The sequence below is a fragment of the Agaricus bisporus genome (genome assembly GCF_000300575.1).
Source record: "Agaricus bisporus var. bisporus H97 unplaced genomic scaffold AGABI2scaffold_6, whole genome shotgun sequence".
Classification (NCBI taxonomy): domain Eukaryota; kingdom Fungi; phylum Basidiomycota; class Agaricomycetes; order Agaricales; family Agaricaceae; genus Agaricus; species Agaricus bisporus.
Genome location: NW_006267369.1, coordinates 665888 through 692406, shown reverse-complemented (window position 1 = coordinate 692406; position 26519 = coordinate 665888). Strand labels below are relative to the sequence as shown.

At 47.6% G+C, this 26519-nt stretch overlaps 8 protein-coding genes across 8 annotated transcripts; 3 read left to right on the top strand and 5 right to left on the bottom strand.

Annotated features, from left to right (window-relative positions):
• Positions 1-1546: 1546 nt before the first annotated feature.
• Positions 1547-2822, top strand: AGABI2DRAFT_193142 (hypothetical protein; the record flags this gene model as incomplete). The annotated part of the gene is made up of 1 exon (XM_006461684.1): positions 1547-2822. A coding segment is annotated over exon 1 (1194 nt), but the record flags the coding sequence as incomplete, so codon positions are not given.
• Positions 2823-4076: 1254 nt separating this feature from the next.
• On the top strand, positions 4077-5292 carry AGABI2DRAFT_193141 (hypothetical protein; the record flags this gene model as incomplete). Its single annotated transcript, XM_006461683.1, has 3 exons — positions 4077-4203; positions 4254-4597; positions 4653-5292. Coding segments are annotated over exons 2-3 (972 nt in total), but the record flags the coding sequence as incomplete, so codon positions are not given.
• A 578-nt stretch (positions 5293-5870) lies between these two features.
• On the bottom strand, positions 5871-6832 carry AGABI2DRAFT_70879 (hypothetical protein; the record flags this gene model as incomplete). The annotated part of the gene is made up of 2 exons (XM_006461682.1): positions 5871-6227; positions 6287-6832. Coding segments are annotated over 2 exons (903 nt in total), but the record flags the coding sequence as incomplete, so codon positions are not given.
• A 677-nt stretch (positions 6833-7509) lies between these two features.
• On the bottom strand, positions 7510-9096 carry AGABI2DRAFT_193139 (hypothetical protein). Its single transcript, XM_006461681.1, has 3 exons — positions 8838-9096; positions 8550-8780; positions 7510-8501 (listed from the first exon to the last, which is right to left on the bottom strand). Exons 1-3 carry the CDS (start codon positions 9090-9092, stop codon positions 7629-7631), a joined length of 1359 nt encoding a protein of 452 aa, XP_006461744.1. The 5' UTR covers positions 9093-9096; the 3' UTR covers positions 7510-7628.
• Positions 9097-9262: 166 nt separating this feature from the next.
• AGABI2DRAFT_193138 (hypothetical protein) lies at positions 9263-11701 on the bottom strand. Its single transcript, XM_006461680.1, has 7 exons — positions 11585-11701; positions 11462-11529; positions 10552-11355; positions 9904-10495; positions 9712-9855; positions 9519-9661; positions 9263-9465 (listed from the first exon to the last, which is right to left on the bottom strand). Exons 1-7 carry the CDS (start codon positions 11667-11669, stop codon positions 9400-9402), a joined length of 1902 nt encoding a protein of 633 aa, XP_006461743.1. The 5' UTR covers positions 11670-11701; the 3' UTR covers positions 9263-9399.
• A 256-nt stretch (positions 11702-11957) lies between these two features.
• Positions 11958-16857, bottom strand: Tco5 (Tco5 type IB histidine kinase sensor protein; the record flags this gene model as incomplete). The annotated part of the gene is made up of 25 exons (XM_006461679.1): positions 11958-12084; positions 12133-12166; positions 12232-12249; positions 12309-12971; positions 13053-13274; positions 13354-13740; positions 13793-14133; positions 14188-14327; positions 14378-14485; positions 14541-14580; positions 14633-14654; positions 14709-14804; positions 14851-14914; positions 15043-15060; positions 15121-15171; positions 15221-15252; positions 15308-15337; positions 15386-15429; positions 15481-15560; positions 15611-15698; positions 15751-15774; positions 15823-15900; positions 15948-15976; positions 16028-16162; positions 16213-16857. 25 exons carry the CDS (start codon positions 16855-16857, stop codon positions 11958-11960), a joined length of 3516 nt encoding a protein of 1171 aa, XP_006461742.1.
• An 856-nt stretch (positions 16858-17713) lies between these two features.
• Positions 17714-22204, top strand: AGABI2DRAFT_205606 (hypothetical protein). Its single transcript, XM_006461678.1, has 17 exons — positions 17714-17906; positions 17967-18356; positions 18431-18554; positions 18682-18978; positions 19041-19069; positions 19131-19229; positions 19302-19373; positions 19463-19471; positions 19541-19692; positions 19747-19913; positions 19975-20365; positions 20506-20650; positions 20740-20831; positions 20930-21151; positions 21234-21353; positions 21407-21550; positions 21622-22204. Exons 1-17 carry the CDS (start codon positions 17858-17860, stop codon positions 21928-21930), a joined length of 2811 nt encoding a protein of 936 aa, XP_006461741.1. The 5' UTR covers positions 17714-17857; the 3' UTR covers positions 21931-22204.
• An 8-nt stretch (positions 22205-22212) lies between these two features.
• Positions 22213-26451, bottom strand: AGABI2DRAFT_205603 (hypothetical protein; the record flags this gene model as incomplete). Its single annotated transcript, XM_006461677.1, has 13 exons — positions 26390-26451; positions 26041-26333; positions 25911-25987; positions 25005-25853; positions 24455-24946; positions 24329-24404; positions 23687-24254; positions 23498-23631; positions 23125-23409; positions 22931-23061; positions 22473-22795; positions 22323-22405; positions 22213-22254 (listed from the first exon to the last, which is right to left on the bottom strand). Exons 2-13 carry the CDS (start codon positions 26299-26301, stop codon positions 22213-22215), a joined length of 3321 nt encoding a protein of 1106 aa, XP_006461740.1. The 5' UTR covers positions 26302-26333; positions 26390-26451.
• Positions 26452-26519: the final 68 nt, after the last annotated feature.

The window sequence follows — 26519 nt, the reverse complement described above, 5'->3', positions numbered from 1 at the left end:
TCTCATCCTTCGCCTGCGATGGCCTCTCTGCAAAACCCAACCAGCGGTCCCTGGGGTCCGGGTGGTCCGGGTCCCGGCGCAGTTGATGGACGAGAAAGGGAGTCTCTTCGTGATCGCACCCATCCTCCTCTGACCGAGCGAGAGCGAGAACGGCCGGCGGACCGCGACAGAGACATGAATCTCCCTCCCAGAGACCGCGACCGCGACTGGGATCCAGCCAGGGATCGTCCCAGGCAAAAACTGCCCCCTGCTGGTCCCGGTATACCGCCACCGCCTCTTGCTGGACCTGGCACTGGCGCACCTCCTCTGGGACCCGGAGTTCCACCTATTATTGGTCCGGGAATATCAGGTAAATTTTTTCTCTGTTCCTACGACGCTTTTCTTATTATCATCTCCATGTAGAAGACCCGCACAAAATTGCTATTACTTCAGCGCCGACAAGCGGTGTCCCCTCCCGCGCTCACTCACGATCTCAACTCTCCAAAGATGAAATGACTGAACGCCCCAAGGATCTGGAACGAGTATCCCGCATCCCCGAACGTGATATGCCACCTGCAGGACTCGGCCGAACACCCGACTACCCACCTCGTGATTTTCCACCCCACAGACGCGAGCCGGGTGAAATAATGGTTCCTGCTCAGCCAAATAGAAGAGAGAGAGAAGAGTACATTGGCCCTGGAGGCCCTTCCAGCAGTTCTAGGCTTCCCCCTGCCAGTGGTCATCCAGCTGACTATCGGCCTCCCGGTGACTATGGACGCGAGCCTCCTCCCGATTACAGGCGTGGTACGGGAGAATATCGACAACTTGATTATAGGCGAGAACCTCCCTACACTCCAGGAGAATATCGGGACACTCCAAGTGGTTACAGACGCGAATTACCACCTGCCCCGTCTTCCGGTGATTTCAGACGAGACCCTCCTCCACCCGGTGACTATCGTGAACCAAGGCGTGAGCAACATCCCTCTGTCGATTATCGTCGTGATCCGGCCTTGGGAGAGTTTCGACGAGGACCTCCACCTTCAGGTATGTACTCCGCCACACAATGTAACTATAATACTGATTTCTCAGATTACCGAGGACCTCCTGACTATCGTGATGTACGACGAGAGCGAGATCTGCCACCTCCAACTAGTTCGGGACATAGTCCTGAAGCATACCGTCGCGATCCACAAGATTTTCCAACTTCCCGTCGTAATTCCAATGAGAGTCGCCGTGAGCGGGATAAAGAGAGGGAAAGAGAGATGATAGCTGAACGCGAAAGAGTAGACCCTCGCCGTGGTGAACCACCAGGTCCTGGTCCAGCCATTCCTCCAGGTGAGCGTCAGCCGCGTCGTTCCCCCTATCAGCCCCGCGAACTGGATCGTGAACCCTACCATCGGCGTCCCGAACCTGCAGACTACAGACGCGATCCGGCTTCTGCCCCAATTCCGTCTGATTACCGTGGCCCGCCACCTGAAAATTATCGTCCTTCAGAGTATCGACCTCCGCACCCCGACTATCATCGTGAAGCCCTACCTCCCGATTTTCCCTCTCAACGACGCGATCACCACCCTTATCCCCCAGATCCTCGAAGAGATGAATTCTCTCGACCTCCTCATTCCCATGGCCCTCCTGGGGCTCCTCCTCAAATGAGATCAGAGTATAGACCTCCACCGCCTCCAGAACACAGAGGACAGGAATACAGGCATGAGCATCCTCCTAGGCCGCCACAAGATTACCGCCGAGACCCAGGTCCTGCTGACTACCGCGGACCGCCTGGCTCGATACCTCCTCCAGGTGAATATCTAAGGCAGGGACCTCCTCCTCCAGGTCAAGAGTTTAAAAATCGAGACTCTGGTGAGATGATTCCTCCTCGGGATTATCCTCGCCGGGAACGTGAACGGGAGCACCCACGTGAAGGTGAATTTTCAAGGCCACCTCCCGGTGATTATCCTAGGAGACGGGATGAGGAATTCATGATGCGACCGTCGCAGCAACCTGGTTCATTACCGCCTGGACCTGGTATACCTGGTCGGGCCAGTACACCGGGTAGTGAAATGTTTGCTAAGCATCCTTCTGAACGCGAAAGGGATAGAGAACGCGAAAGATGGGAACAAAGAGAGAGAGAAAGAAATGGAGATCGTGGTCATTACCCTCCACCCTCTTCAGCTGGCGGTAATGGTCCTCCGCCACATAGTCACCATCATAATCATCCTCATCCTCATCCCAAACAACATCCTCATCCTCATCACCCCCATCATCACCATGTCATACATCAACACCCACATTCACATCATGGACATAGTGTTCAATCTTCACCCGGTCATCCCGCCGGGCCTGGTGGAAGTGTACCTGTTGGTCAAGGATCACCACCAGGTCAGAGTGTTGGTCCAGCACTTTCTCAAAGACAATTACAAGGACAATTCTCTACACGATTTGTCACTGTTCATGCTCAACCTGGTTCAAGAATAGGTTCGCCTATTCCTGGTCCGGGTGGTCCAGGTGGTGTTGGACCCAGTGGTAGCAATAGAGATATGAGAAAAGATGTGGGTAATAGTATGAGCGTTGGAAAAGATGCGAAGAAAATTCGAAGTGGAGTTCCTCCTGGTGGTCCTGGTGTCGGAAGACGTGAGAGAGATGAGAGGGAGAAGGAGCGAGATATTCATCAGTCGTATCCTCAACCACCACCCCCTCCTTTACCACATCGAGATGGTCAAGGAAGAGTTTTGGGACATGGTTATCCTCATGGACATGGTCCTCACAGACCTCACGGTCAACCACCCTACGACGACTATATGATGGTCGATGATATGGAACAACAACAACAGCAACAACAAATGCAGATGCAAATGCAAATGCAAAATCAACATCATATCCATCCTCCTCATCCACAACAACAACAAGGACCTATTCTACAACATCCGCATCCATTACCTTCACATCCTTTACCTCCGCATGTTGGATATTACCCCTCACAAGAGGCTGTCGATGAACTTTGGCCACCGGAAGGACCGGATAGGGAAGTCAAGTCGAAGTCGAAAATCAATTTGGGGACTTTTGTTTATCCGAATACGCCTTTTCCTTATTATTTTGATGTGGGGGAGTGGGTGGGTGTGAATGCGAGTTTGAAGGAACAGAAGGAGAAGAGTGGGGTACCTAAGGCTGGTGTTGAGGTAGAAAAGGAACGAGAGAAGAAGGTGGTGGAAGCTAAAATGGATGTTGATGGAGAGGAAGGGTTCACGAGAGACCAGGAGAAAGGGAGGGAGATGGAGAAGACCGATATTGAAAAGGAAGAGGGGGGGGAGAAAGGGAAGGAGAAGGAGACAGAGAGAAAGAAGGAGACAGAAAATGATATAGAGAAGGAAACAGAGAAGGAGAAGGTAGTGGACGAGGGGAAAGGGACGGAGAGTGAGGTAGCAAAAGTGATCATGGAGAAGAAGACGGGAAGTTGATTCAGCAGAGACAACAACAGAGGCAGACAAGCCCGCAGAGAAGGAGAAGGAACAAGAAAAGGCGCAAGAAAAAGAAAAGGAGAAGGAGAAAGATGGCGAGGCCAAAATTGCCGAACATGTGGATGCTCAGAAAGGCGGAGATGAAGACTTACTTGACGTGGAAACTCGTGCTACGATCCTCATTCCTAATGGCTACATTCCTCGTGAAAAACCCCCGACCCCGCATATTTGGGGTGGAGGTGTCATCGGTCGTCCTATTAACCCTCAACGTCGTGATCCTCCCTCTCCTAATGAAGACAAACCAGATTCGCCCGTGCGACCGAAAAAGAGGCGCATATACACGGATGATTCGGATATATTCCTCTGCGCTTTGCATTCGGGGTGGTTGACCTGGAGTGCTTCTGCTCGTGCACGAGATACAGGGAAAGATGTTCGTATTGAAGTAAGGGTTATCAGGTGTGCTGGAACCGGTGCTGGAAGTGTATTTGCTGTAGGTGCCGGTGCGTTTGCTGGGAAATATGCACCTGCAGGGAATACCGTCGTATCGACGATTGGTCCATACAGAAAGAACAAGATTACGAAGGGTCCTGTGGTGAGAAAGGAGGAGATTGTAGGCAGGTTTATTGGTGGATGGGGGGAGAAATGCTTTGTAAGGGAGTTTGAAGGGGAGACTGACGATGAGGATAACGATGGACGGGGTTTGGTTAGTGCTGGTTGGGGTAGTGGCCATGATGGTAGTGCAATCGAAGTGGTGAACGTCGAACTTGTAGAGGTAAGATTTTCTCATCTTGTCAGAATCGATTGGGGAATTAATTTGTGTAGAAGGGGACAGCGATGAAATCGCCTGGAACAGGAAGGCGAAATCGTGCACAGAGACTTCTGGAGTATAGTGAACGTAGAGCTGCAGTGCTCGGCCTTCAGCGTTTGGCTGCTGCCCCTCGACTTGCAGGTAGAAAACGGAGACGCAATTGGGACCCTTATCCACCGACAAGGCGGCTGCCGAATGCCACCGTCTTGAACATGATCCCTGAGTTAGGGGAAGACGACATGGCAGAAGATGAAAGACCTGAACCTCCTATGGAACCTGAAAGGAGAGAGGAAGCCCAGCTTATGGGTGTGCGAACCATTACCTTTGGTACGGGTCTTGCGGGAGACATGCGACTCGGGTAGGTTGAATCGATTCTCGTTGATTGAATGTATTTGACACAATACTTTTACCAGGTATAAATATCAGCCCGATGTTCTCAAGGACATACTTTTCCCTGCACCTTCACCAAATATGTCTGACGGACCACCCCCTCGTAAACGTCGCCGCACGACGATAGTTTCAGAGGACATCCTAATGGACGTTGACTCTGCCGAGTCCGAACCACCAGCGCCAACACCAAACAGGCCTGTGATCCTAGAGACTCCCAAAGAAAGTTACTTGTTATCGCTCGCCCATGGTTCAGAATTTAGTCCGGAAGGAAGACAATATGACATATCACTCATTTTGGAGGGCGAAGTAGAAGAAGATAGGGAAGATGCTGTGGTACTTCATGTTGCTGATAAAAATGCAATGAAGGCGGCTCAGGAGGTCCCACCACCTACACCACCGCCTGATGATGAGCCTGAAGAGTCGAAATCTGTACCGGCGGAATCAGCAGCCAGTAACGCTATGGATGACAGAGATGATTATACAAAACCTACCAATGATGAGACGCGAGAAAAGCCTCTAGATGCTATCCAGGATGCTACAAGGCCGCCTTTGCCCTCGACAGCTGTTACAAAGGCTGATACGGGCCCGTCGCCTCCACGGTCCAGTGAGGATGTCTCGGCGTCCAATAAAGACACGGTTACCACCAAGACGCAAGGGGACAAATCGGATCTAGCACTAAAAACCCCGCAAAAAGTTGTAATCAAACATCCTGTCGCTCAGGTGTTACAGCGTCGCGTCGGGGAAGACATGTTCAGGTTCACAGGAGAGGGTGTCAGTATAGCGGATGGTGAAGATTCTATCAGGACTGAGTGGTTGGTCCAAGTTAAAAGCTGGAAATGGGCAACACGGAAGATAGTGAGGGTGTGATCCTTTTATTTTTCTATCTATTTATGATGTTTTTGCTTTCGTCTTCTCTTTTCTTTACTCGATGTTCTGTCATGACTGATGAACGGTTAAAACATGAAACTTTCAATATGGCTTGTAATTTCACTAGTTATCACCAGCATTATTTTGTATACAATTCCTCAGCTCGCACATAGGTGCACATGCCACAAACATGCCAGATATTTATATATTTCACCAGTTCTAGTAAGAATGAGCTTAGGAAAATTCATGTGCCGGCTGCATAAATGATTTGAGCTGTGATCATCTATATTGAGGAGGAACACAAATAGTGGGATTGACTATACACGGAATTGAACACGATGAACACAATGGACGGATACGAAGAAGGTAATTGATCACTCTAATTTTGATTTCACAGGCGTAGCTTTCCACCGTCCTGTCAAAAGATTGGCCCTAACGATCAAAAGGTCGCGAAGCATTTGCAATGAGGCTGCAACAACATGAAGCTTGCTGCCGGCAACTTCATGCCAATCAACAGGAACTTCAGCGACGGGTATCTGTAATTGTTTAGCCAGAAGTAGAAGCTCCACGTCAAAGATCCAGGTTGAAAGATGTTGTGCTGGAAAGATTTGTTTGGCGGCCGAACGGGAAAAGAGTTTGAAACCGCATTGGGTATCACGGATGTGACCAACTCCGACAATTCTTAGAAGTGTATGGAGGCCGTACATTAAGATATTGCGTAACAACGAGCGCTAGGAAAGGGCGAGAAGGTTTAGTTTGCAATATTAAACAAATGAAAGCGCATACGAACTTTGACAACGGCTTCGGAATTGACTAAATGAGCGCGACTACCGACGGCGACACCAGCTTTCTTGTTCGGCGCAATCTCATCCATAGCTTTCCAAAGTTTCTCCAAATCCGAGAACTTGCTTGCACCATCAGCATCCACCATCAACAAACGTTCACCACCACCATACAACATCCCATGCCTTACAGCACCGCCCTTCCCAAGATTCTTTTCAAATGTGATAACTCGAATATCGCTTTTAGGATATTTTCCTGCTAGTTCTAAAGCGGTTTGAGATGTACCATCTGAAGATCCATCATCTACTATGAGGATCTCATAAGATCTTTTCTTGGACAGTGACTCGAGGTGGGTTATGGTCTCTTCCAACATCAATGGAAGTCTATCTTTCTCGTTGAATGCGGGGACGACGACGGACAAGTCGGTGGTGGCTGGATCAAATACCGAGGGTAAAGGGCGAGGTTTCGAAGATGATTTATGTGAACGGTATTTCTTTTCGGAATCATATGTGATTATAGGGGGTGGCGACCAATATATGAGGGCAAGGTATAGCTAGAAATTGAGAGCATAGATCAGTCATTTACGTCGCGACATGAGGTATAAACAAATTTCAGAGCAGGATACGAATATCCCGACCCATACAACAATTGTCGTCACCGACGCAGCGTACTGCACATAAAATATGCAGACCCGCAACTCAAAGAACAAGGATGAAAGAAGAGTTCATCATTCCATATACACATAGCTGGCACGACTTACAGCACCAAGACTGCCAACAAGTGCTGTGAGGCAGCCATAGAGGATAAACGGCTGGTCCATGGGTATATCCTGTATAGTCGACGTGTCACCACGCGTCACCTCTACGATGACTTCAAGGTGAGTATATGCGTGGCAACGGCTGCAACTAAGATCGACCTACCACATTCACGGCGAGTTGGGAGGCTCTGGATGGTAAAGGCCCAGCCCAAGAATGAGAAAGAAAAGAGAGGGCCGAGGTAGCCATTCACAAGATCATGAATTGGAGGTTTCAAGCGCGTGAGAACCTTTTGATCCGCCACGGATAGGGTTCTGCACCATTCCATCAACTGAACGAACAAGCAAGCGAACAAACTATGTACAACTTGCTAATGTTCGAACACACAGCGTCCCTCCATCCAATGTGAGGACGATATCAGTTGGCGTTCAAGTCGGGGGGATGTCTTCCGCCCTCAGCTGTATAAGACGCGGCGGAATATAGATAAAATCAACAGTCAACCTTGCGCGCTCAGCGTCACGAATTCATCGTCTATTACTGATACATGCTCAGGCCGTTTGCCTATTTATCGCTGGCAATGCGGACGGTCTATAGCTAGTCTTTCTTTCTGAAAAGCCCAATTGTATGTTGCCCGCCGCAGGAAACGGCTGTCGCAAACCAAGCACCACCCTCTTTACGCACAACAACCTCCGGCGTTTTGACCTCTTCCTTTTTGCGAAGACCAAGTTCACCTTGAACGCCTTGACCCCATGCTAGTAGAGCTCCGCCCTGCGTCACTACCGCATTGTTGTGCAAGCCAGCAGATACCTGGACAACAGGATCGTTGGCATCCGGAAACATTATTTGCGTTGGTGTTGGAAGTAGTTGTGGAAGTTTATCTCCATACTTCTCGGCATACTTCATCCGCCACTCCACGATAGCAGGGTTGTCATCCTGAAGACCAAGTTGACCGCCATTCATACGTCCACAAGAATATACCTTCCCCCCAGAAGTCAAGAAAAGACTATGATGCTCGCCTCCAGCAATTTGAGTCACGTAATCGCCTGCAAGGTTCTGTCTGCTGAGGGACTCGATCTTCTGGGGTGAATATACGATATTATCCTCCTCCGAGAACCAGCCGGTACCAGTTTGGCCCAGATTGTTCAATCCCCATGCCCAGACATCATCATTCTCATCGATGGCGAAAGAGTGGTAAGAACCGGCAGCAACATGGACGGCTTTACGCAAACGTTTACCAAGAACAATTTTTCTTGGGTTAGTTCCGTCTATCTTCCGACCTTCTATGATTTTCCGGCCAAGTTGATATTGTTCACCGGATCCAAGGGTATAAATGTAACCTTGAGTTGTGAGAATGACGAGATGGTTGTTGCCTGCAGCCACCGAGGAAACCCGGCTTGACGTGAGGATTGGTGTAGGAAGTTGCTGTTTCTCGCTGCGGCTCGAGAATCCGAGAGCTCCTTCCATACCCTGGGACTATACTCAGAAAATTGAAGCTAGTGACAGAGACAATTTTACCCTGTAAGTGCCCCAGACACGGAGTTCACCTTCATCACTGACCGCAGCACCGATGCTATCACCAGCGGCGACAACTACAGCGCGGAAATTCTGGTCAACTAATGTCTGAATTGGTCGCGGCCAGCTTGTGAGCTCATCGATATCAAGGAATAAGCCTTCTTTGTCAGGATTCGGAACATTCGTAGTGATTCGACCAAGGGCAGCATCATCGTTAGCACCGCAGGACCATACCTAAGGCAGATAATCAATAAACAAGAAGACAACGAGGCGAAAGAATAATCAATGTACGGTCCCATTCTCATCTATAAAAAGCGTATGAAGGCCACCGGCAGCGATAGCGGTTATGCCAGCACCAATCTCGCCAAATGTGCCATTTCCGATCTGAGCCTCGACCCATTGGTTTCTCCGTGGCGTGGTCAATGAGTCAAGGACGTCCGGACCCATGCCAAATTGACCAAAATTGCCTGCACCCCAAGCGAATAGGACAAGAGCGGGTCTCGCTGTCAAGGGTGGGGTCGGAAGGGGATTGAAGTGTTGTGCCATCGACAGAGGCAAGAAGTAAATTAAGCGCTGTTAACAGCTGAGGACCAAACTACACCAGTTTCTGGAAACGAGTTTGTTTCTTTCTCGATGCTGGTCCCTGGGCTATAACTGGAATCCCTAGCATTTGAGGAATGAAGCTGCACACACACCATTTGGCATGTATTTACTTAGCTGAGGCAGCATGCAACATTATGTAAAAAGAAATCACGGAGATGACACAGCAACAGACAACTAGCAAGATTGATATATAGAATAAGTTCGTAACATATAAATTTCGACAACCAGGACCAGGAAATAATCAAAGTTGTCATGCTTGAGGGACGTTAGAAAGGATTTTAGCTAACAAATCCTGAGCCGCCTTGGAACTTCCCAACTGAAAGTTCAATGAGCGAAATTTATAGCCAAAAGTAGATAAACGCGACGTACCCTGAGGTTGTAATGGGCAGTAGCGCCATTCTCGATCGCGCTAAATCTCAGGTAGCGGGAATCTGAGTCAGCTAACGCAGCCAACATCCCAGGGAACAGCGTAACATTAAGCAGTAAAGCGTATACTGCATCTTTTCGCATGACTGAAAGTACGATCAGGAACAAGTATCCGGAAAGAAAGGAAAACACGTACCCAGCCGTGCACCATTTCCATCAAATCTTTTGACGTTCAATCTAATTAGTCCGGTGCCTCGCTCTTTCCACTGGTTGTCTTCTAAAGAAAACAGTTTCGCGCGAACTTGATGTATTGTCCGCTCATCTTCCTCCCCAGTAATAACTGCAATTGTCAGCCTCAGTGTCAATAACACGGCATGATTGTCCTAACCTTCTTGTTCAGTGAGGATAGGTTTTGAATCCTCGTCACTCCTATTGCTGTCATTCTCGTCATCTCGCGTCGCCCTAAGTTTCTCTCCGAATGCTGCGTCCCTGACCTCTTCACCTTCTAACGGACTTTGAGACCTATTGGGCTCTAGAACATTAAGCGTCGAATTTCTCTCTTGGGAACTATGAGACGATTCAGGGGGTGATTCAGCGCGGGCACGTTTTTGTGCAGGGATCACAAATCCTTGAGTGCTACCAAGATATGAAGCAAAGGGGTTGGAATTGACGGAGTTGCTCCTCCCTGATGGAGATTTCGCTCGGCCCAGCTTTGATGTTTGTCCGAGCACTGGAGACTTTGAACGTGCGACTGCTGCAAAAGGTGACGAAGACGAAGCAAACGCTTCGAATCCTGAGCGTTTTAAATTCTTTGGTGGAGACGACGAGGGGTCACTAGAGGTGCTTGGCAGGCTCGACAGGGTGGTAGATGAAGATGAATTCGCAAATAGAGATGGGGGCGAGCTCTTTCCGGAGGCAAATAGATTGGGACCCTTGACGGCGGCGAAGGGAGAGACGTTTGCATAAGCCATAAAGCCTGTCTAATAAGAATTAACTAACATGATAAATGCAGCAATTTGAAAACGAGTTAAATCACTAATTTCGGAGAAAGCTTGGACGAAGGAGATTTGGGTTTGGGTGAAGGCTTCTGTTTTTCTGGAGGTGGTGACGACCGCCTGGCTTCGGGGGGTGGTGTAGGTCGCTTGGTCTCTCGGGGATTAGGGTCCTCCTCCTCTTCATCTCGTGGTCGTTTCAAGGGTTCAGGTGCACCTTTAGACGCGCTTTCCTCTTCATCGGATTTCTGGCTTCTCCTTTCTTCGGATGGACGCTTCGAGCCTTCGTCGGAACGATTCCTCGCATGATTATTTGCAGTCAATGCCACTGCGGCCACATGAATAGGGTCGGTGCCCTTATCTGCATCACCCTTATCTGTTACATCCTGTTCTGTTGCGTCCTTTGTGTCGTTGCCCGTTGCGACGTGATTGGTGGCGTCCTGTTGCTCGACCTTTTGCTCGTCTTCATCTTTCACGTCGGTTATCACAGCATCCATGTCCTCTGAGATTTCACGTGTGATTTCCAGAGGGGGTGTTAACGTCGGCCGAACATTGATCTCGGTTATCTGTTCATCCTTCTTACCAGAGGCCTTTGGAGATTTCCAGTTAAGGTCTTCTACACCCTGATTAATTTGCCTCACTCTGATTCTAAATTCCTGCCCAGGTGATACTGCAACACCAACGGGAGGTGAAACGGAATGAGACCGTGACCGTGATCGCAAGCTGCCGGGCTTGCTGATACCATCTTCTCCTGCTTCTTCCTGAGTCGTCTCTAACGCACGCTTATTGCGTTTAGCCGATGAGCGAGCATCTGTTAGTTGAGTTCCAGCGGGAACATCAGAATCATCCTGCGTGCGTACACGTTTGATGTTAGCGTGGGTGCGGAGATGGAGCACGAAAGGTGCGACCAGGAGATGTTGGTCGGTGCAGCGAAACGGCACCAAAGATACACACCGTGGCTTTGGGAGTATTGGCGGGCTCGAGAGAGACTTCCCTTTCACGTTTTCTGGACGGCCTAGAGCCTTGACAATAAACGTAATGAGCAAAGGGCTGCCACAGTTGTGTGAATCAACTAACTAGACTCGTTCGGGTCTGTCTCTGGGGGGGTGAGCGGGGGAGAATCTGCGACCTGCGAAGGTGGCGGGCCGTGCTGGTCGGCCATGGGAGAGGGAATGTTATAACGGAGAAGTGTTGTGTGGAGTTAAGCCTAAGCCAAGGCCTGACCCTTTCGCTCGGCTATATCCGACGGCTATTCATCCCAGTTTTATCTTGCTTTTATTTTTTATATACTGTATGTATGTACATGCATGCTGTCATAGTCCCAACATTATAACCATAAAAGAATTCCAGAAGACAGTCATGACCAAATATTAGGATATGTCGTCCGGCGTTGCCGTGAGCGAATGTAGGGAAATAAGGATATCTTGTATATATGTCGTCAGAACCGAAATCATCGCGAGGGTGGGGCCCGGGAAATTTCTGGGCTATTCGTTTCTCGCATGTAAATTTTCCTCTTCTCATCCGCACACTGCAACGCGTCTCGCAAACTTCTCTCGAGGACAGGCTTTGTCAGAACCCTATAGATCGCGTTGAGCGTCAGCTCCACTTACAACTAAAACACTTACTTATCCACACCGGCTTCAAGGTACTCCTGCTGATCTATTTTATAGCGCAAGTTTAGAATACTGCGACGGCGCATTAATCGATTCTGCTAAATGACTTACCAGCTAATAATGCATTGCCTGTGTAAATTTCGAAATTTCGTTAATCACCATGAGTACGGCGGTTGTCAAAAGCGCACCTGTCACGCCCACAACAAAATCTTTCCTCTCCATCGACCTCAGTTTCGCCACGACCTTCAGCCCCGACATCTTTGGCATTTGGTTATCCAAGAATATTACTGCAAACTTGTATTCATCATTCGATTCCGGTGGCGTACACGCAGACGTCGACCGTTGTGGTGACACTTCCTGCTCCAATATCGGCTTCATCTCCCTCATAGAATAGTCACTCGATGGCGTCGATAGCGGAATACATATTCGTCTCCCCAAAATCATCTCCAGTGCTACCTCACCGTTCTCAGCGCAAGACACTTGGCATCCCAATCTCGTTAGTATTTTCTTCATCAGCGTCCGCGTCAATGGATCGTCGTCAACTACCAACACCGGCATCCCCACTGATTCAAAACTCATTCCAGCATTTAAGGAAGAGGGACTCCCCCGAGCATAGTTCGCATCAAACATTGCCAAGGGTGATGTTGATGTGGAGGAATACGAAGAGCCAATTGCAGGCGTATAGATAGCAGACGGTGATATTGGAGGTATATGTGCTTCAATTGAGAATGTTCTTGGAGAAGGCAGTTGAACGAATGTCGGCCGTTGTATCACCCTCTTCCCATTAGGCACTGGTATGTTTGAAGATGACGAGCCGTTCTTTTCACTCTGAAAGACTTCTTCCTCAATCGCTGGAGTTGATACGGTCATACTCATACTCGTATAGGATGTCGAGTGCGAACCAGAAGTGATCGTACTCGTCGTCAGCTTACCATCTGATCCCTTCTCGCTGTCCGGGGTCGCCATGGCACTTGCGGTGGGCGTAATTGAAAAGGTCGGTGTGGGTGCTGTACTTCCGTCTCGAGCTAAGTCACCTCCTTCATCTGCTGAGGCTGAAACGGTGGACTGCATACGGGCCGACAGATTGCTCGGTCCATGTACGAACACGCGCTCACCCAATGCTTGCTCTTTCATTTCGGGTCCGGAGCGATCACCTGAGCAACAAAGGAAAAACAGTTGTGTAGAAACAAGAGCGCATGAGTATCAAACTTTCAGAGCCGAAGCATCACAGACCTTCATTCGTATAATCAAGCATTACAGATTCTGTCGTTGGAGATTTTGATTCATTCTCCTCGTACTTCCCCGTGGTGTCATTCTTCCGTGTTCTAGGTGCTGCATTTTCACTTTTTGCCGCTTCCTTTTGGATAACAGGCTGTCCGTGCAGGTGTTCAAAGTGATTGTATCCTCTCGACACGTCAGGATGAGGCGGGAATTGTGTTGTCACAGCTTCGTTTCCGATTCCAAGTGGAAGTTCTACCCAGAATGTCGATCCCCGTCCAACTTTTGATTGCACCCCGAGCCTCCCTCCACTCAATTTGACAATTTGTCGCACAAGCGCTAAACCCAAACCAGTCCCCTTCCCACCTTGCAATCGCCCTTGTTCTGTCTGGTTGAACGCGGCTGAAATATCGCATTGATGAGTTGAAGATGTGTGATACGATGTTCAACTTACTAAAGAGCTTATGCATGTCGGATGGCTTGATTCCTGACCCAGAATCCTCTACTTCAATCCTCACTATGATGGTCTCCGCAGCAGACTCTTTCGGAATACTGGAATTGTTACGAAACTTTGAACACGATTTCTTGCTTCCTTTCTCTTCCATTTCCTGTTCAGTATCGTGCTGACTGAGATGTGATGCAGTTAGTGGGTACCGTGGTTTTTCGTCCACGGTTTCTTCCGCAGGATTGGGTTGTAGTGTTTGAAGCAAATTTCCTCCTGGTGGTACGACGGGAAGTACTAGCTTTGTTCGTATCCAAATCTTACCACCTTTATCCGTGAACTTGCACGCATTGCTTGAGATGAAGTATTGAAAACTATATTGAGACTTATCTCGAAAAGAAACTTACCTGGCAAGGTTTGTAACGACTTGTCTTAATCGAACCTCATCCCCAGTAACAACACCCGGAATATTTGGGTTGTCCTCGATATATCGGCGGATAACATCCATGTCTTCGCCCAGTGCCTGATAGGCAGCTTTTCGAGCAACCTGAAAGTTTGATTTGATGGCGTCTCAACACTACGCGCATGTAAACTTACAATATCAATATTTGGATCTAGAAACGTCGAGAAAGACAACCCATTGGAGGAAGTGTCAATTTCGACGGAATTACAAAGGGATTGCATTGTCTGATGGAACGCATATGGCTAGAAGAATCTCATCAATAACCTGTACTTTTGAATGTCAAGGGCAAGCGCATACTTTTGAAGCCGATTCAAATTTACCACTATCCATCTTGTTGCTAAAAAAAATACTTAGTCCACCATCTAAATGCCAGGATAACAGTCACGCACAAATCCAGGACATCGTTGAGCACTAATAGTCAAGCCGTGAGTTCCTGATATGGTGGTCGCTATATTTCCGGCCTACCTTTCGACATCATGATTAAACTGTTGGATAACGCGCTGAACTCGAGTTGTTGTTCTTTCACAACTCCACAGGCATGCATGTTCTGGACAGCCAGCACTAGGTAGACTATGAGCGCATATAAACGGGAAATAAAATAACTCACGAGCAGTATTCAACGGCACTCGCACTTGTATTGACCGGAAAAAAGGTAAGTAGAGTTTCCCATGCTTATAGCAATTTTACTCATCATGAAAAACATAGCTGAGGGAAAATTAGCCGCAGGCGAAAGAACTCAAAAGAGATCCACTCACGAAGTCAACCTTCGTTTCGAATCAGCTGCCCTCCGCTCGTTCACCTGAGCTTTCTGAGTGGCCTATTATATTTGAGAGAGAAATTATAATTTAAAGAAAGCACAGGAGAGTGAATTCATTACCTTCCACTGGATCTTCAGTTGATATCGAAGAGTGTACAGGCGCCTCTCTGACTGATATCGTGTCAATTACTGCCTTGGGATATTATTGAAAACACCTCACCTTTTCGCGCATGTAGTGCACATATATAAGGACTGAATTTTCCGCAAGAATGTAAGTAGACTTCAGAGAAAGTCGTACAGAACTTACAGAAGTGGAAGACAAAAAAGTTTATCATGTCTGTTTAGGCAAGTTATTATCAAGTATATTGGTTAAAATGCAACTTACTCCTAACCCAGCTTTGTTGCTCCGGTATCATGAGAGCCGAGGTCCTATTCAAGGTGTCAGCAAACAAGAATCTGTGGAATACTTGTTTGACTGACATGACGAAAAAGCACAGCGCTCCAATGGCCGCCATCAACCTGTTCAGATTCAGCCCGAATAGACCCATGGTTTGCAATGCCTATCACCAATGTAAGGAATGCCATGATCACAGTTTTGAAAAAGTATTACCGTTGTATAGAAAAATGTCCCCAAAAAATCGCGCCCCCTGCAGAAAGGGGGTGATTTTGACGGTGGGCCATAGAATTGGCATATTTTCCTGGAATTACCGCGTCTCAGGGACAAAAAAGATAAAACCGATGCTAGCTTACAGATACAAAATAATGTAGAATCCCCTAGATAAGCAAGTTAAAGTGGAGCACAGGAACTACTGAAGAGCTTACCAGGACCAAATCGCGCAAAGCAAAAATAATTGGTAAAACACAGGTCGATTTCGGGGCCAGTCGTAGATTACCATCCATCTGGTGATATAAGGTAAACCATCGCGGAGAATTTTGGAGTAACTTACAGCACTGGGATAGCCAACAGAGGTCCAATCTAAAGGATATAATTTCAATGGTGGCATTACGCGGGGAATAGCATACGTACCACATAATAAAAAGCAATGTCAGGACCTTCGGTATCACCTTCATTTTTGTCCAGCAGAGCGACGCCGACGACCCAATTGACTATAAGCCAGAGTGCCCCCCAAAGTGCTAAACTTTTTTTTAGCATCCAATCCTCCTACATGATGTTGTCAATTGATATATCTGCTGGAAAATGGTAGAAGCAACCTGTGCATAGTGACTTTCGGATTTCTCATCTTCAAAGCGGGTGAAAAAAAACTCGTGGAGGGCGGGAAAGAACTTGTAGCGCAGGACAACGAAAATTCTCAATATTCGCCCGAAACCTCTCGGTTCTTCGCTTTCATGATCGCTAGATTTTCCTGTAGTTTGTCCAGTGTGTCCCATGGCCGACCTATCAAATGGCATTATGATAGGTCCTTGTTCCGACGGCGACGAGTCTGAACTTTTGAATTCTTCTGACCAAGCACGGTCAACAACTACTGTGTCCACTTCCCCATCCTCATCCACCGGTTGACCTTCCCGTTTTGTGGAGCCTTCCACCGTACTGTCCCCCAGAAAAGAACTATTCGAGGGAGCTATGCCTGTTCCGAGCTGTTTCTTCAAGCGCATCCAGTAGACGCCCAAATGAAGACGTGATGCGATTTTTAAACGAGCCGGATTACGAGGATGAGTTGTGGGAGGGGGGAGAATGTGGTCGACGGCTGTGGAGGTAGCTGTGGTGGGCATGCCATACTTGGGGAAATCCTGAGTGTTCTCGCTCATGGGGGTGGGGGCGGGCGGGCCCAGGTGTTCTTCGTCATCAGACCATGGAGGAACACGAGGATATGTGAGTCGTCTGAACCAGGAGGACATTTGGGATGGCCGCCACCGAAGGGAAACGACACAACAACAAGGGAAAGGGTGACAAGGATGAAAGGATACACACGATACTCGACGTGGGTGACGATTTCTGAGTAGGTCACAACCATACACAGGGCTATATCGAGAATGATCTTCGATGATGTAAGCGATCTTGGTCCCGGGGGGATCAAATTACTCCCCATATGGAAAGATCACGAATCAGTGTCACAACCCATAATCGCCGGCGTCGCACTACTGCGACAGCAGGTGACTGTTCTGCCTTTTTCTGGCCCGGAAGTTGGCCCTAGCTTCAAAAAGTCCAAGCATCAGACAGGATCACCACATTTTAGCTTCCGGCAACGCATTGGCCACCTTCAGCACTCTTTTGAACCTCGATGCATCCGAATCTACACCGCCCACTGACCCTGGATTCTTTTTAGCCCCGTTGAAACAGACGCCGATGATTTCTCTTCGTAGAGTAATTTACCATCAAACCACCGATCTAGCATTGCTTCTGTGCTGCGGCACCGACTGGTTGCCCTCGTCGCCTCACCGTTCAAGGCGCGCATGGTGTAGGGGTGGGGATGTAACGGGGCCTGACTTCATCTATTCTTAGTGATGTTTCGGTGGAAAACTCCCCAACCCCGAGTACGAGTTCAATCAGAAACCCTGGTATTACCTAGATAGATCAGCGGATACGACTTACTTTAAATATGAGAACTGCACGACCCACCTGTGGTCCTCGTCGTGGCTAGACAAGAGTCATTTTGAAATTGTGCTATTCCGGGATCAATGTGCCGTCGGAGTGTCAATTATCTTGTTTCCTCTCTTGCACCTCCACCCGACCATTCATCGCTCAAATTCGCTGAAACTGATTCGAAAGGCCCCATCAATACTTCCGTATCTCGTATTTACCATCCGATCTGCGTCTTCTTTGTCTTTGTATATTTTTCCACCATTTGGTTCCACTTTAGTGCTCCAAGTCGCCACAGTCACACAAATTCCTACAACAATGGCTCATCCTGTTTTCCTCAAAAACGGCGAAGAAGTCAAAATCAATGGTACACCACTAGACTAAATCCCCCCAGCATGCATATACAACCCCTCACATATTTTTACAGACCATGTATACTGTTCACCGACTTGGGAGGCACGAGACGGCACGCCATATTCCATTGCCCGTATAATGGAATTTCTTCCCCCCGAAGATGCACCCAAAGGTCCCGAGAACAAAAAGTTTCATTATACTCGAGTGCGTCTGGCCTGGTATTATCGTCCCGGCGACGTAAGCGATCGTACGGTCTCAGACTCTCGACTCCTTCTCGCTGCCATATATTCTGAGGTATGCGACATCAATCAACTACGCGGGAAATGCTACGTTGTCCATAGAGACAAAATTTCGGACCTCGCCGGATGGAAGAAACGACCAGACAGATTTTACTTCAACCGTTTGTTCGATCCTTATATCAAGAAGGAATTCGAAGTAATTCAATCCACTGATGTTCGAAATAGTACGTGTACCGAAGTGGCAATCGCGTTCCGTATTGCTTTTTTTCACTAACGTTCACATTTCAACCTTATTCAGTACCTGACCATATACGCGAGGTTTTGACATCACGATATGAATACATTGTTGCCGAGAAGGAGGTTGTCGCAGACCTCACAGATAATTTGCGCCTGTGCGCCACGTGCGAAGCATGGTGTCCGAGGTGAGAATAACCTCTCTTTGTTTTTACTCCCAGATAGTCATGAATCTTGTTCATTTCCGAAAACCCTTCAATCAAATCAACCTCATAATACGTGACTTTGACTATCGCTAAACTTCTTTCGATGAAGTGCTGACACCGTTCAATGTGATCGTTGCAAGAAGTACTTTCACATGGGCTGTGTCCAGCCCCCTTTACATGCAAAGCCTTCCAGAGGGTATGGTTGGACCTGCGCTCCCTGCTCCCGTAAACATGAAGAAGAGGTCGACAGTCATGATGTTCGATATCCTACCCCATCCGCCCCGCGGAAGACGAATGCGCCTCCGGCAAGGGGACGCGGACGTCCCCGCAAGGATAAAGCCCAAGCGGAACGTGAAGAGAACTTTCCGGCTAAGCACTTCAACCTGTGGCCCTTTAGATATTTTGGGTAAGTCTGCCAATGATCTTTGGTTCCTCCGTCTCGGACTTCCAAAATTCGACGCCCATCAGGCAGTATACAGTTGCGGAAGATACCTTGGGTGCGATCAATCTGCTTACCAATGGGGTTAAAATTAAACCTCTGTGACCCATATTTTACAGACCCAGAAGATTTGATATTCCCTCGGACGGCAACTCGTCAAGGTCCAAAATACCAGGCGAATGTTCCTCCGGCTCCAGACCCATATAATCACCCTCCTGGTGAGTGCTACGTCATCGTCGGTACGCTTACCGAAGAACTAAAGGAGTCGTGATTTCCCTGCATTGTCATAGATATCGACGAGCGAGGTGGGGATAATACTGTTGAGGTCTTTGGCATCATCAACAGTCTGACAGAAGCTGAAGGTCTGTTTTTCGTTGTTGTTCCGTCCTTTCTATGAGTGACATCAATCGTGTTGGGATTGATCTTGCTATGTCCTCCTTTATGAGAGCAGTTGCTGAAGGTAAACCACTCTAACGCTCAAGTTATTATGTTTCTTAACGTTTTCCCTTCCATCCTCTCTTTACGTCAGTGGAAGCCTGCAAAAGAAGTCTGACGAACAATCGAGAGCTCCAAACTAATGTCGATTGGATAACCGAGGTTATCCGTCGCTTTTCTGATGCCGCATTAGCTGCTCGTCCGTTTACAGCGGTGAGTATGAAACATGCCGTGCGGATTGACAAGGTTGGTGATCTTCGTTTATTGCCGGCACAAAACCTTAAATATTCGGTTGCTTAGTGGACAAAGGAGGAAACTTCTTACAAGGATGAGCCATGGAGTAGGGAAGAGGTTGTCACTTTCGAGGATGCCATCATGCATCATAATGCCGAACTTCGCGCTGTAAGGGACGAGGTCGTCAGTCGTACAGTACCGGAAGTTGTTCGGTTTTACGGTCATTGGAAGAGGTGCCTTTTCTTAACATCGGTGACAATCTCACGATCAACTCAACCTATTTTTCTTTCGAAGCCAAAAACTAGGGGAACAGCATAAACGCATCAAAGAAGCTGGAGAACCACCAAAACCCATTTGTCGTCGTTATAAAAGTGACGAAGAGGCCGCCTCGGTCGGGCAGCATGTTGGACTTTCAGATGACGAAAACTCCATTGTTGCGGAGCCAGCCTCCAAGACTCCAACGTGTGGTGCTTGTAGAACTCGCGAAACCGCTAAATGGTGGAAAGCTCCCAAGGGTCTGTCCAGCAATATCCTTTGTGACACATGTGGGACGAATTGGCGAAGATATGCGGACCTGACGTTTGTGCGCTCGTCTCGCGACGAACAGCCTCCTCCTCAGAAATCAAGGGTTATTGATAAGCGTGAAGGGACACCCTTGACGGGAACTTCAGCCAAGCGAATAAGGGTGAGAGTCTTCTGTTCCTCGGCGTTTTCACGCATGCATCACAATATATCATCGCATCGATGGGATCAGACGTGCTTGCCCCGTGTTTCCGTGGCTTGCGTGTTTTCCCATGGGCACTACTAATTTTTTTCCATTGGCAGACCTCAGTTTCATCGGTTTCGGTCCAGTCAACGCCACCACCGCCAATATCTACAGTGCCCCAAGTACGCTGTTTGGCGTGCACTAGAACTGGACCTTTAGGTAAGGTCCTAAAATGCCAGAAATGTGAAGTTCGTGTTCACGCTGGTAAGTTTTTTCCGGCTACGGCACACTTCTATGAACTTACTATAATTGACTCGCCCATTGGATAATTTTACGATGATGATCAACTGTAGGGTCTTGTGGTGCTGTTCTTCTCGACCCAACAAAACCTGAAAAGTGGACGTGTGAACTCTGTGACAATGACCAAACCCAAGAAGCATCTCTCGTAAGTCAAAAGTCGGGTTTAAAGGAGAAGGGCTTATCATCTGATCATTTATCTTTTCCTTTGTGTATCCCTATGAAACGCACCCGGACAACACATAGAACCCTGACTGCGTCTTATGCCCAAGAGGAAAAGCTGAGGACCGGAAAAAGAAACCTTATCCTCCGGCTGACTCTTTTCTTCGCGTCTGCAAACAGACGGAGCAGCAATGCTGGGCCCACATCTTGTGTGCTGTATTTTCTCCCGAAACAACCTTTTCCGAAGCGAATCGGCTACGGCTAGTTGAAGGTATTAATATCATCTCCAATCATCGCTGGTCAACCGTAAGCCCCTAAGCGGACTCCGCAGCCTATTTTTTAATTATGAATCATCGACTAATTGTAACTCGTTGTTATTATCACACAGACGTGTAGCATATGTAATGTTTCAGAAGGAGCCGTGATACGATGTTGCGATTGTCCGAAAGAATACCATGCCTCTTGCGCATGGAAACAAGGTCACAGATTCGGTTTCGAAATACAGCCGGTATGTTATAATCTTCATCTTTCCAATATCAAGTAATATTGATCTTTGTTAAGATTAAGAGTAGTCGACGTGATACTACGGTTACCGTAAACTTCAAGGGAGAGACAGGTTGTATGAATGCTATCGTCTCATGTAAGGATCATGATCATAGTCGAAGGTCCATCTATGATATATGCGAGGCAAACGACGGTGGCGAGGTTCGTTCCCATATCAAATTACGGAAAAACCTTAATTTCTTCACCCCGTTTAACAAACCCATCGTTTACAGACAGCCCTTCAAGTTTACGCCCAGGCTTACAAACAGGCACAAGTAGGCCACGCCCATGGTCTACTGCGTAAAGCACGAAGACTAGACAGCATCTTACACGCCCGATCCGACTCCTCATCCTCAAACGCATCGACACCTCAATCCACTCCATCCACCGGTCCAGAATGTTATCAATGCCATACCCAATTCTCTCCCGCATTTTACCCTACCCCGGAACAACCAGATCATTATCTCTGTCACAGATGTCATTTCGAAGCGGCCGAAGGGGAGAACCTCGGCAATCCAAGAGGTGTGGGTATAATTGTATAAGTTCGAAGTTTTTTGTTTTTTTATATTTATAATTAAAAAAAAACAAAAAATTAAAGAATATAACGTTACAAACCCACTTCTATTTCTTCTTCTCCTCTTTTTCACTTCTTTTCAAGTCTAGGAGTCCTAAAAATATCATCAAGTGGTAATAATAATGAAGGGGAATCATAATGCGAGCGTTAGAATACAAGATTAAAAAAAGACAACGATTGTAGCAAGCGAGAAGGAGGCAGATTTGACCAGATGAAAAAGATTAATGAAAGAGAAGAGGGATCCTCGTCTCTATCGGACCCTCTTATAAAATAGTACATATGCTTTTTGATTCTATTAGTTGAGAGTGTCAGTTTACGATCACAATTACACAATAACATAAACCATCAACAAAAACTCACAATGACAGATTTAGGTTCGACAGATTTGATGCTGCTATCATCGCAATACATCCATCCACCGCGCGACGCCACAAATGAGGTATCTACAAAGAAGCAAGGCAAATTTCTTAGCACTTACACATATTCTTGATAACATAAAGAAGCACTTACAATGTCCACTAGTCAAGTTTCCATAATGGTTCGTAACAGCATATAAATCATAACGATAGGGCGGTAATTGAGAACGAGGATCCTCCAGTGACATGGGAAGTCCGCCATTCAATTCACTTTTGTCAGCACCAGGAGGTAAAGGTGCAGGCATATAATTCGTAAGGTCCAGCGATTTCATCGGATATTCAACAAACGTGTCAATCTTGTCTGAAAATCGACCATTGGCTTCAAACCTCTTGAAATGGATGAGTAAGACCGGTGGTAATCGTGCTAATGAAAGTGTTTTGGATGCTCGACGTTTCGTTTTGCATTTGGGGCAATCCCTGTGAATTGTAGAAAGGGAAAACAAAACAAACAAACCAATAAAAAAAACACGTGAAATCCACGAGGAGACACGACACATCATATCCAATGAGCCCTTTTATCATGAAACATAATCTTTTTAAAATTGCACGCACCACGCATCATCTTTTTCCAATATCTCCTCATTAAAAAGCGCATCCAAACATTTCTCAATCGTCACCCGTCCATTCCTCCCATGAGGAATCGGAAGCTGCAAAATCGAAAACACATTATACGTCGTCGACGTCTATCAATCCAACAAACCCTCCAATGAGCAAAACGGACTTTGCATCTCGATCGAAAAACGTACCTGATGACATGTCAAGCACTGTAACCGACTCCTAAACTGCCCTTGAAAATAATCCACAATTATACTATCGTTCCTGGCTTTCCACTCCTTCCATTCCCTCTCGCTAGCGATCAATGGGGGTAATCTTTCCAATTCCGCTTCCTGTTCCGGTGTTTGCGTCCATTTAGGTTTCACTATCACGCGATTCAAATCTTCATGAATACCATCCATCAAGAAACTCAGGAATTCTTGAGAGTCGTGTTGATCAGAATTGTCGTATTGGGACCGTAGCTGACATATCGATTTCTGTTTGAATGGTGGTTGATTCAAAGATTACCCGGGACGAAGGGTTAGAGGCTGGGTTCACGTGAAAACAAATGAATATACTGCTTACCCGAAACTCAATCGGTGTGACATAGGGCAAGTCTTGTCCCCGCATTTGATACAATAACTTAGCAAAAGCACTTGTTATGCGGCCCTTTGAACCAAACGGATTGGTGTAGTTAATCGCATTTTTCCAGCGGTTTTCTACAGTACATATAAAGCGTCAAGAGCCACACGAGCGGAACATCCACAAACTCACCATTGAAAAACCTCGAGAATGGTACAGTCGCACTCAAACATTGTATCGGAGCATTCATGTAACAAGTATTTCCCAGATTCTTCAACCCAGATAATCCAATCTGAACATCCGTCCAATACGTGACTGGATAATCACTTTCAATCCTCGGTGGTTTTGGTGCACCATTCGGTCCCGCACCACCATTCATCATACCGTTAGGAGGCGGTTGTCCGAAATCCGGTTTGGGTGGAAGTCGAGGCCTCTGATCCTGTCTTTCAAGTGCCGAAGACGCCGCAGCCGGTGGTGGACGAATCGGTAATAGTTCGGGGTAATCGATATGAGAGGAAGAAGTATGGTTATTGTAGCTAGAAAGTGCTTCTTGAGATTGGTCCAGATAATCATTACGCCGTCTTGTTGATGAGAGATTGAGTGATGCAGGGGGAGGAGACTTGAGCTCTGTAGGTGTCATGAACCCGCTACCTCCAGAATTGAGTGCCGAACTTGAAGCTGAGGCGTTCGGCCGGTTGAATTGGGGATACGAAATGGGAGAGAATGGGCCGCTCGTGAGCGTTGACGGTGATGCGGGTCCCTAATAGCAGTGATAAAATGGATAAGGACAGAGTTGAAGGTAATACATACGTTTTGAGATATGCTAAGTCTTACCATTGCCGGGCGACGCTGGAGGCTATTAGCGCCAGCATTAAATGTACCTCCAGTATGATTAGCTTCTGCAGGCAATCTAGATATGACTCAGATAGGGGATCCACTAGATTCAAATGAACAGTATACCTTGTGTGAGAAGGGTTCTGATCCAAAGACATCGCGGACCTGTGATTCCCAAGGTGGTTTGGTAGACGTGGTGAACTGGAAGGTATAGAAGGGGAAAATTGTCCACTTGATGCAGACCCCGATGTTGAACTTGAAGAAAGTCCATTCATGAACGAAGTTGGATTGACCATCTTGGGACTGGCGGAAGAACCAGAATGCTGCAATGATATGGATTGTGATTCACCCGCATGTACAACTTCACTCTCCCCAAGATCACGTCTCCACCCCTCAAGACCACCGACAAGCAGCATTGGCATTCTCTTCAAGTATTTTCGGAATGCTTGCTCATTGATGACACGAACGAGGATCGATAATGGTGAGTTGTCTGAACCAAACGACGTTGAAGACTCGTCACAAACCGCCACAACGTCGAATTGGTCACGATGTGAGAACAGCTTAGCTTCGCCCTTGGGTGCAATGACCATCGAATCTTCTAATGCATCGGCTGTCACACTAGATGGCAAGTAATTAACGTCAAAGGAAGTCGAGGTCGAAGAGTGTCAATACTTACTTTTCTCTCAACAGGACGCTTGGCTCTATACAAACCACTGCCTGCGCTTTGACATGTTCTTTATCGAAATCGGCCCTGTTTCTAACATCAATGACGAGTACGGAATGATCATGCATATATTTTTGCAGATCCTTGGGGAAAGCAGTGTTGGTATGGGGTATCGGGATTTTTGGAGCTGTCGGTGGAACAGCATCGGTTGTGGCAGTGGCGGTAGCAGAAAGTCCGGATGGTTTATGAGGAGCATTAACACGAGTTGGAGATGTGGGGCGGCTGTGGAAAACGTTGGAGGTCGGTGTAATTGGTGTACTTGATGGCCTTTCGATGTGTAGGGCAAGATTTCCAAAGTGGGACGACGAAGGTGAAGGTAGGTCACCGATTTGAACGTCCTTCACACTGGGCTTGGAGGGTTTACTACTAATACTGGTGGGAACTGAAGGAAGGTTAAAATCGAGTGTTCCCTCTAGTTCATGGATAGAAGGGAAGTTGTGCGCAAATTTCGAGAGATCGACGGCATCCGAGGGTGGTGAAGTCGGAGGGGACGATGGAGGGGATGGAGGCCCCAAAGAAGAAGTTGGGACAAAAGTATGGGACGGCGGAGGGCCCAAAGCAGCAATCGAGGCAGGGTTATGAGATGGCACTGTGGGAGAGGTTAAAGTGGAGGGGGGTGGACTTGATAGCAGGGTAGACGTAGATGGGAGTCGTGGCGACGAGAGAGGTAGACTGGGAACTTCTCGAGGGAGCCGCTTTGTAGAGGAAATAGAAAGGCCATGGTCTTGAAGGGCACGCATGCGATCCGCTATAGAGCCGCCGGACGATTGATTTACAGGTTTATCATCGGAGTCAACATTGCTGTTGTATGAGATTGAACATGGTAGAGAACCTTTAGAAGGAGGATAATGAACGCACGAGGGCCTGGTGGACTCGAAAGACTTGATTCTTTCCTCGATGCTCTGCGTTCTTGAATTCAGGTCGCTTCCAACTCCCTGCTTGGCAATCAGCTTACATAGATTGAAGGAAGAGCAATGTAAATGATTACACTGAGGAAATCCTGAACAGCTTTACGGAGGACACCTTTACCTTTCTCCTGCTTGAACTCTGACGAGTCCATGGCCATCCTGAGGAGTGTTGCAGATTTTATGTAATTTTCGAAAGCGCCATGGAGATCGCCGTTGGTTTCTTTCTCCTTTGCACGGAGAATGAAGTCTCTGGCTACGTGAATAAGAGAGACTGCAGAGCCCTTGCTGGCCTCTTTGCGGACAGACTCTTTGGCTCTGTTCTTGATATCGACGACGGACATGGTAGCTGGGGGCGTATACTTGTCGGACAAAGCTGTAAGGCAGATTTAGCAATGGTCTACGACGGTGACTGTGGTGATGAGGACGCACGGGATAACAGCGGATTCAAACCTGGGAGAGTGGGCGGGGAGGGGTGGATGGTGACTCCAGGCATTGGCAGGAGTGCACGGAGGAGGAGCGAAGCAGGCAGCAACCCAGCCCAATTATCTGCTTATGTAAC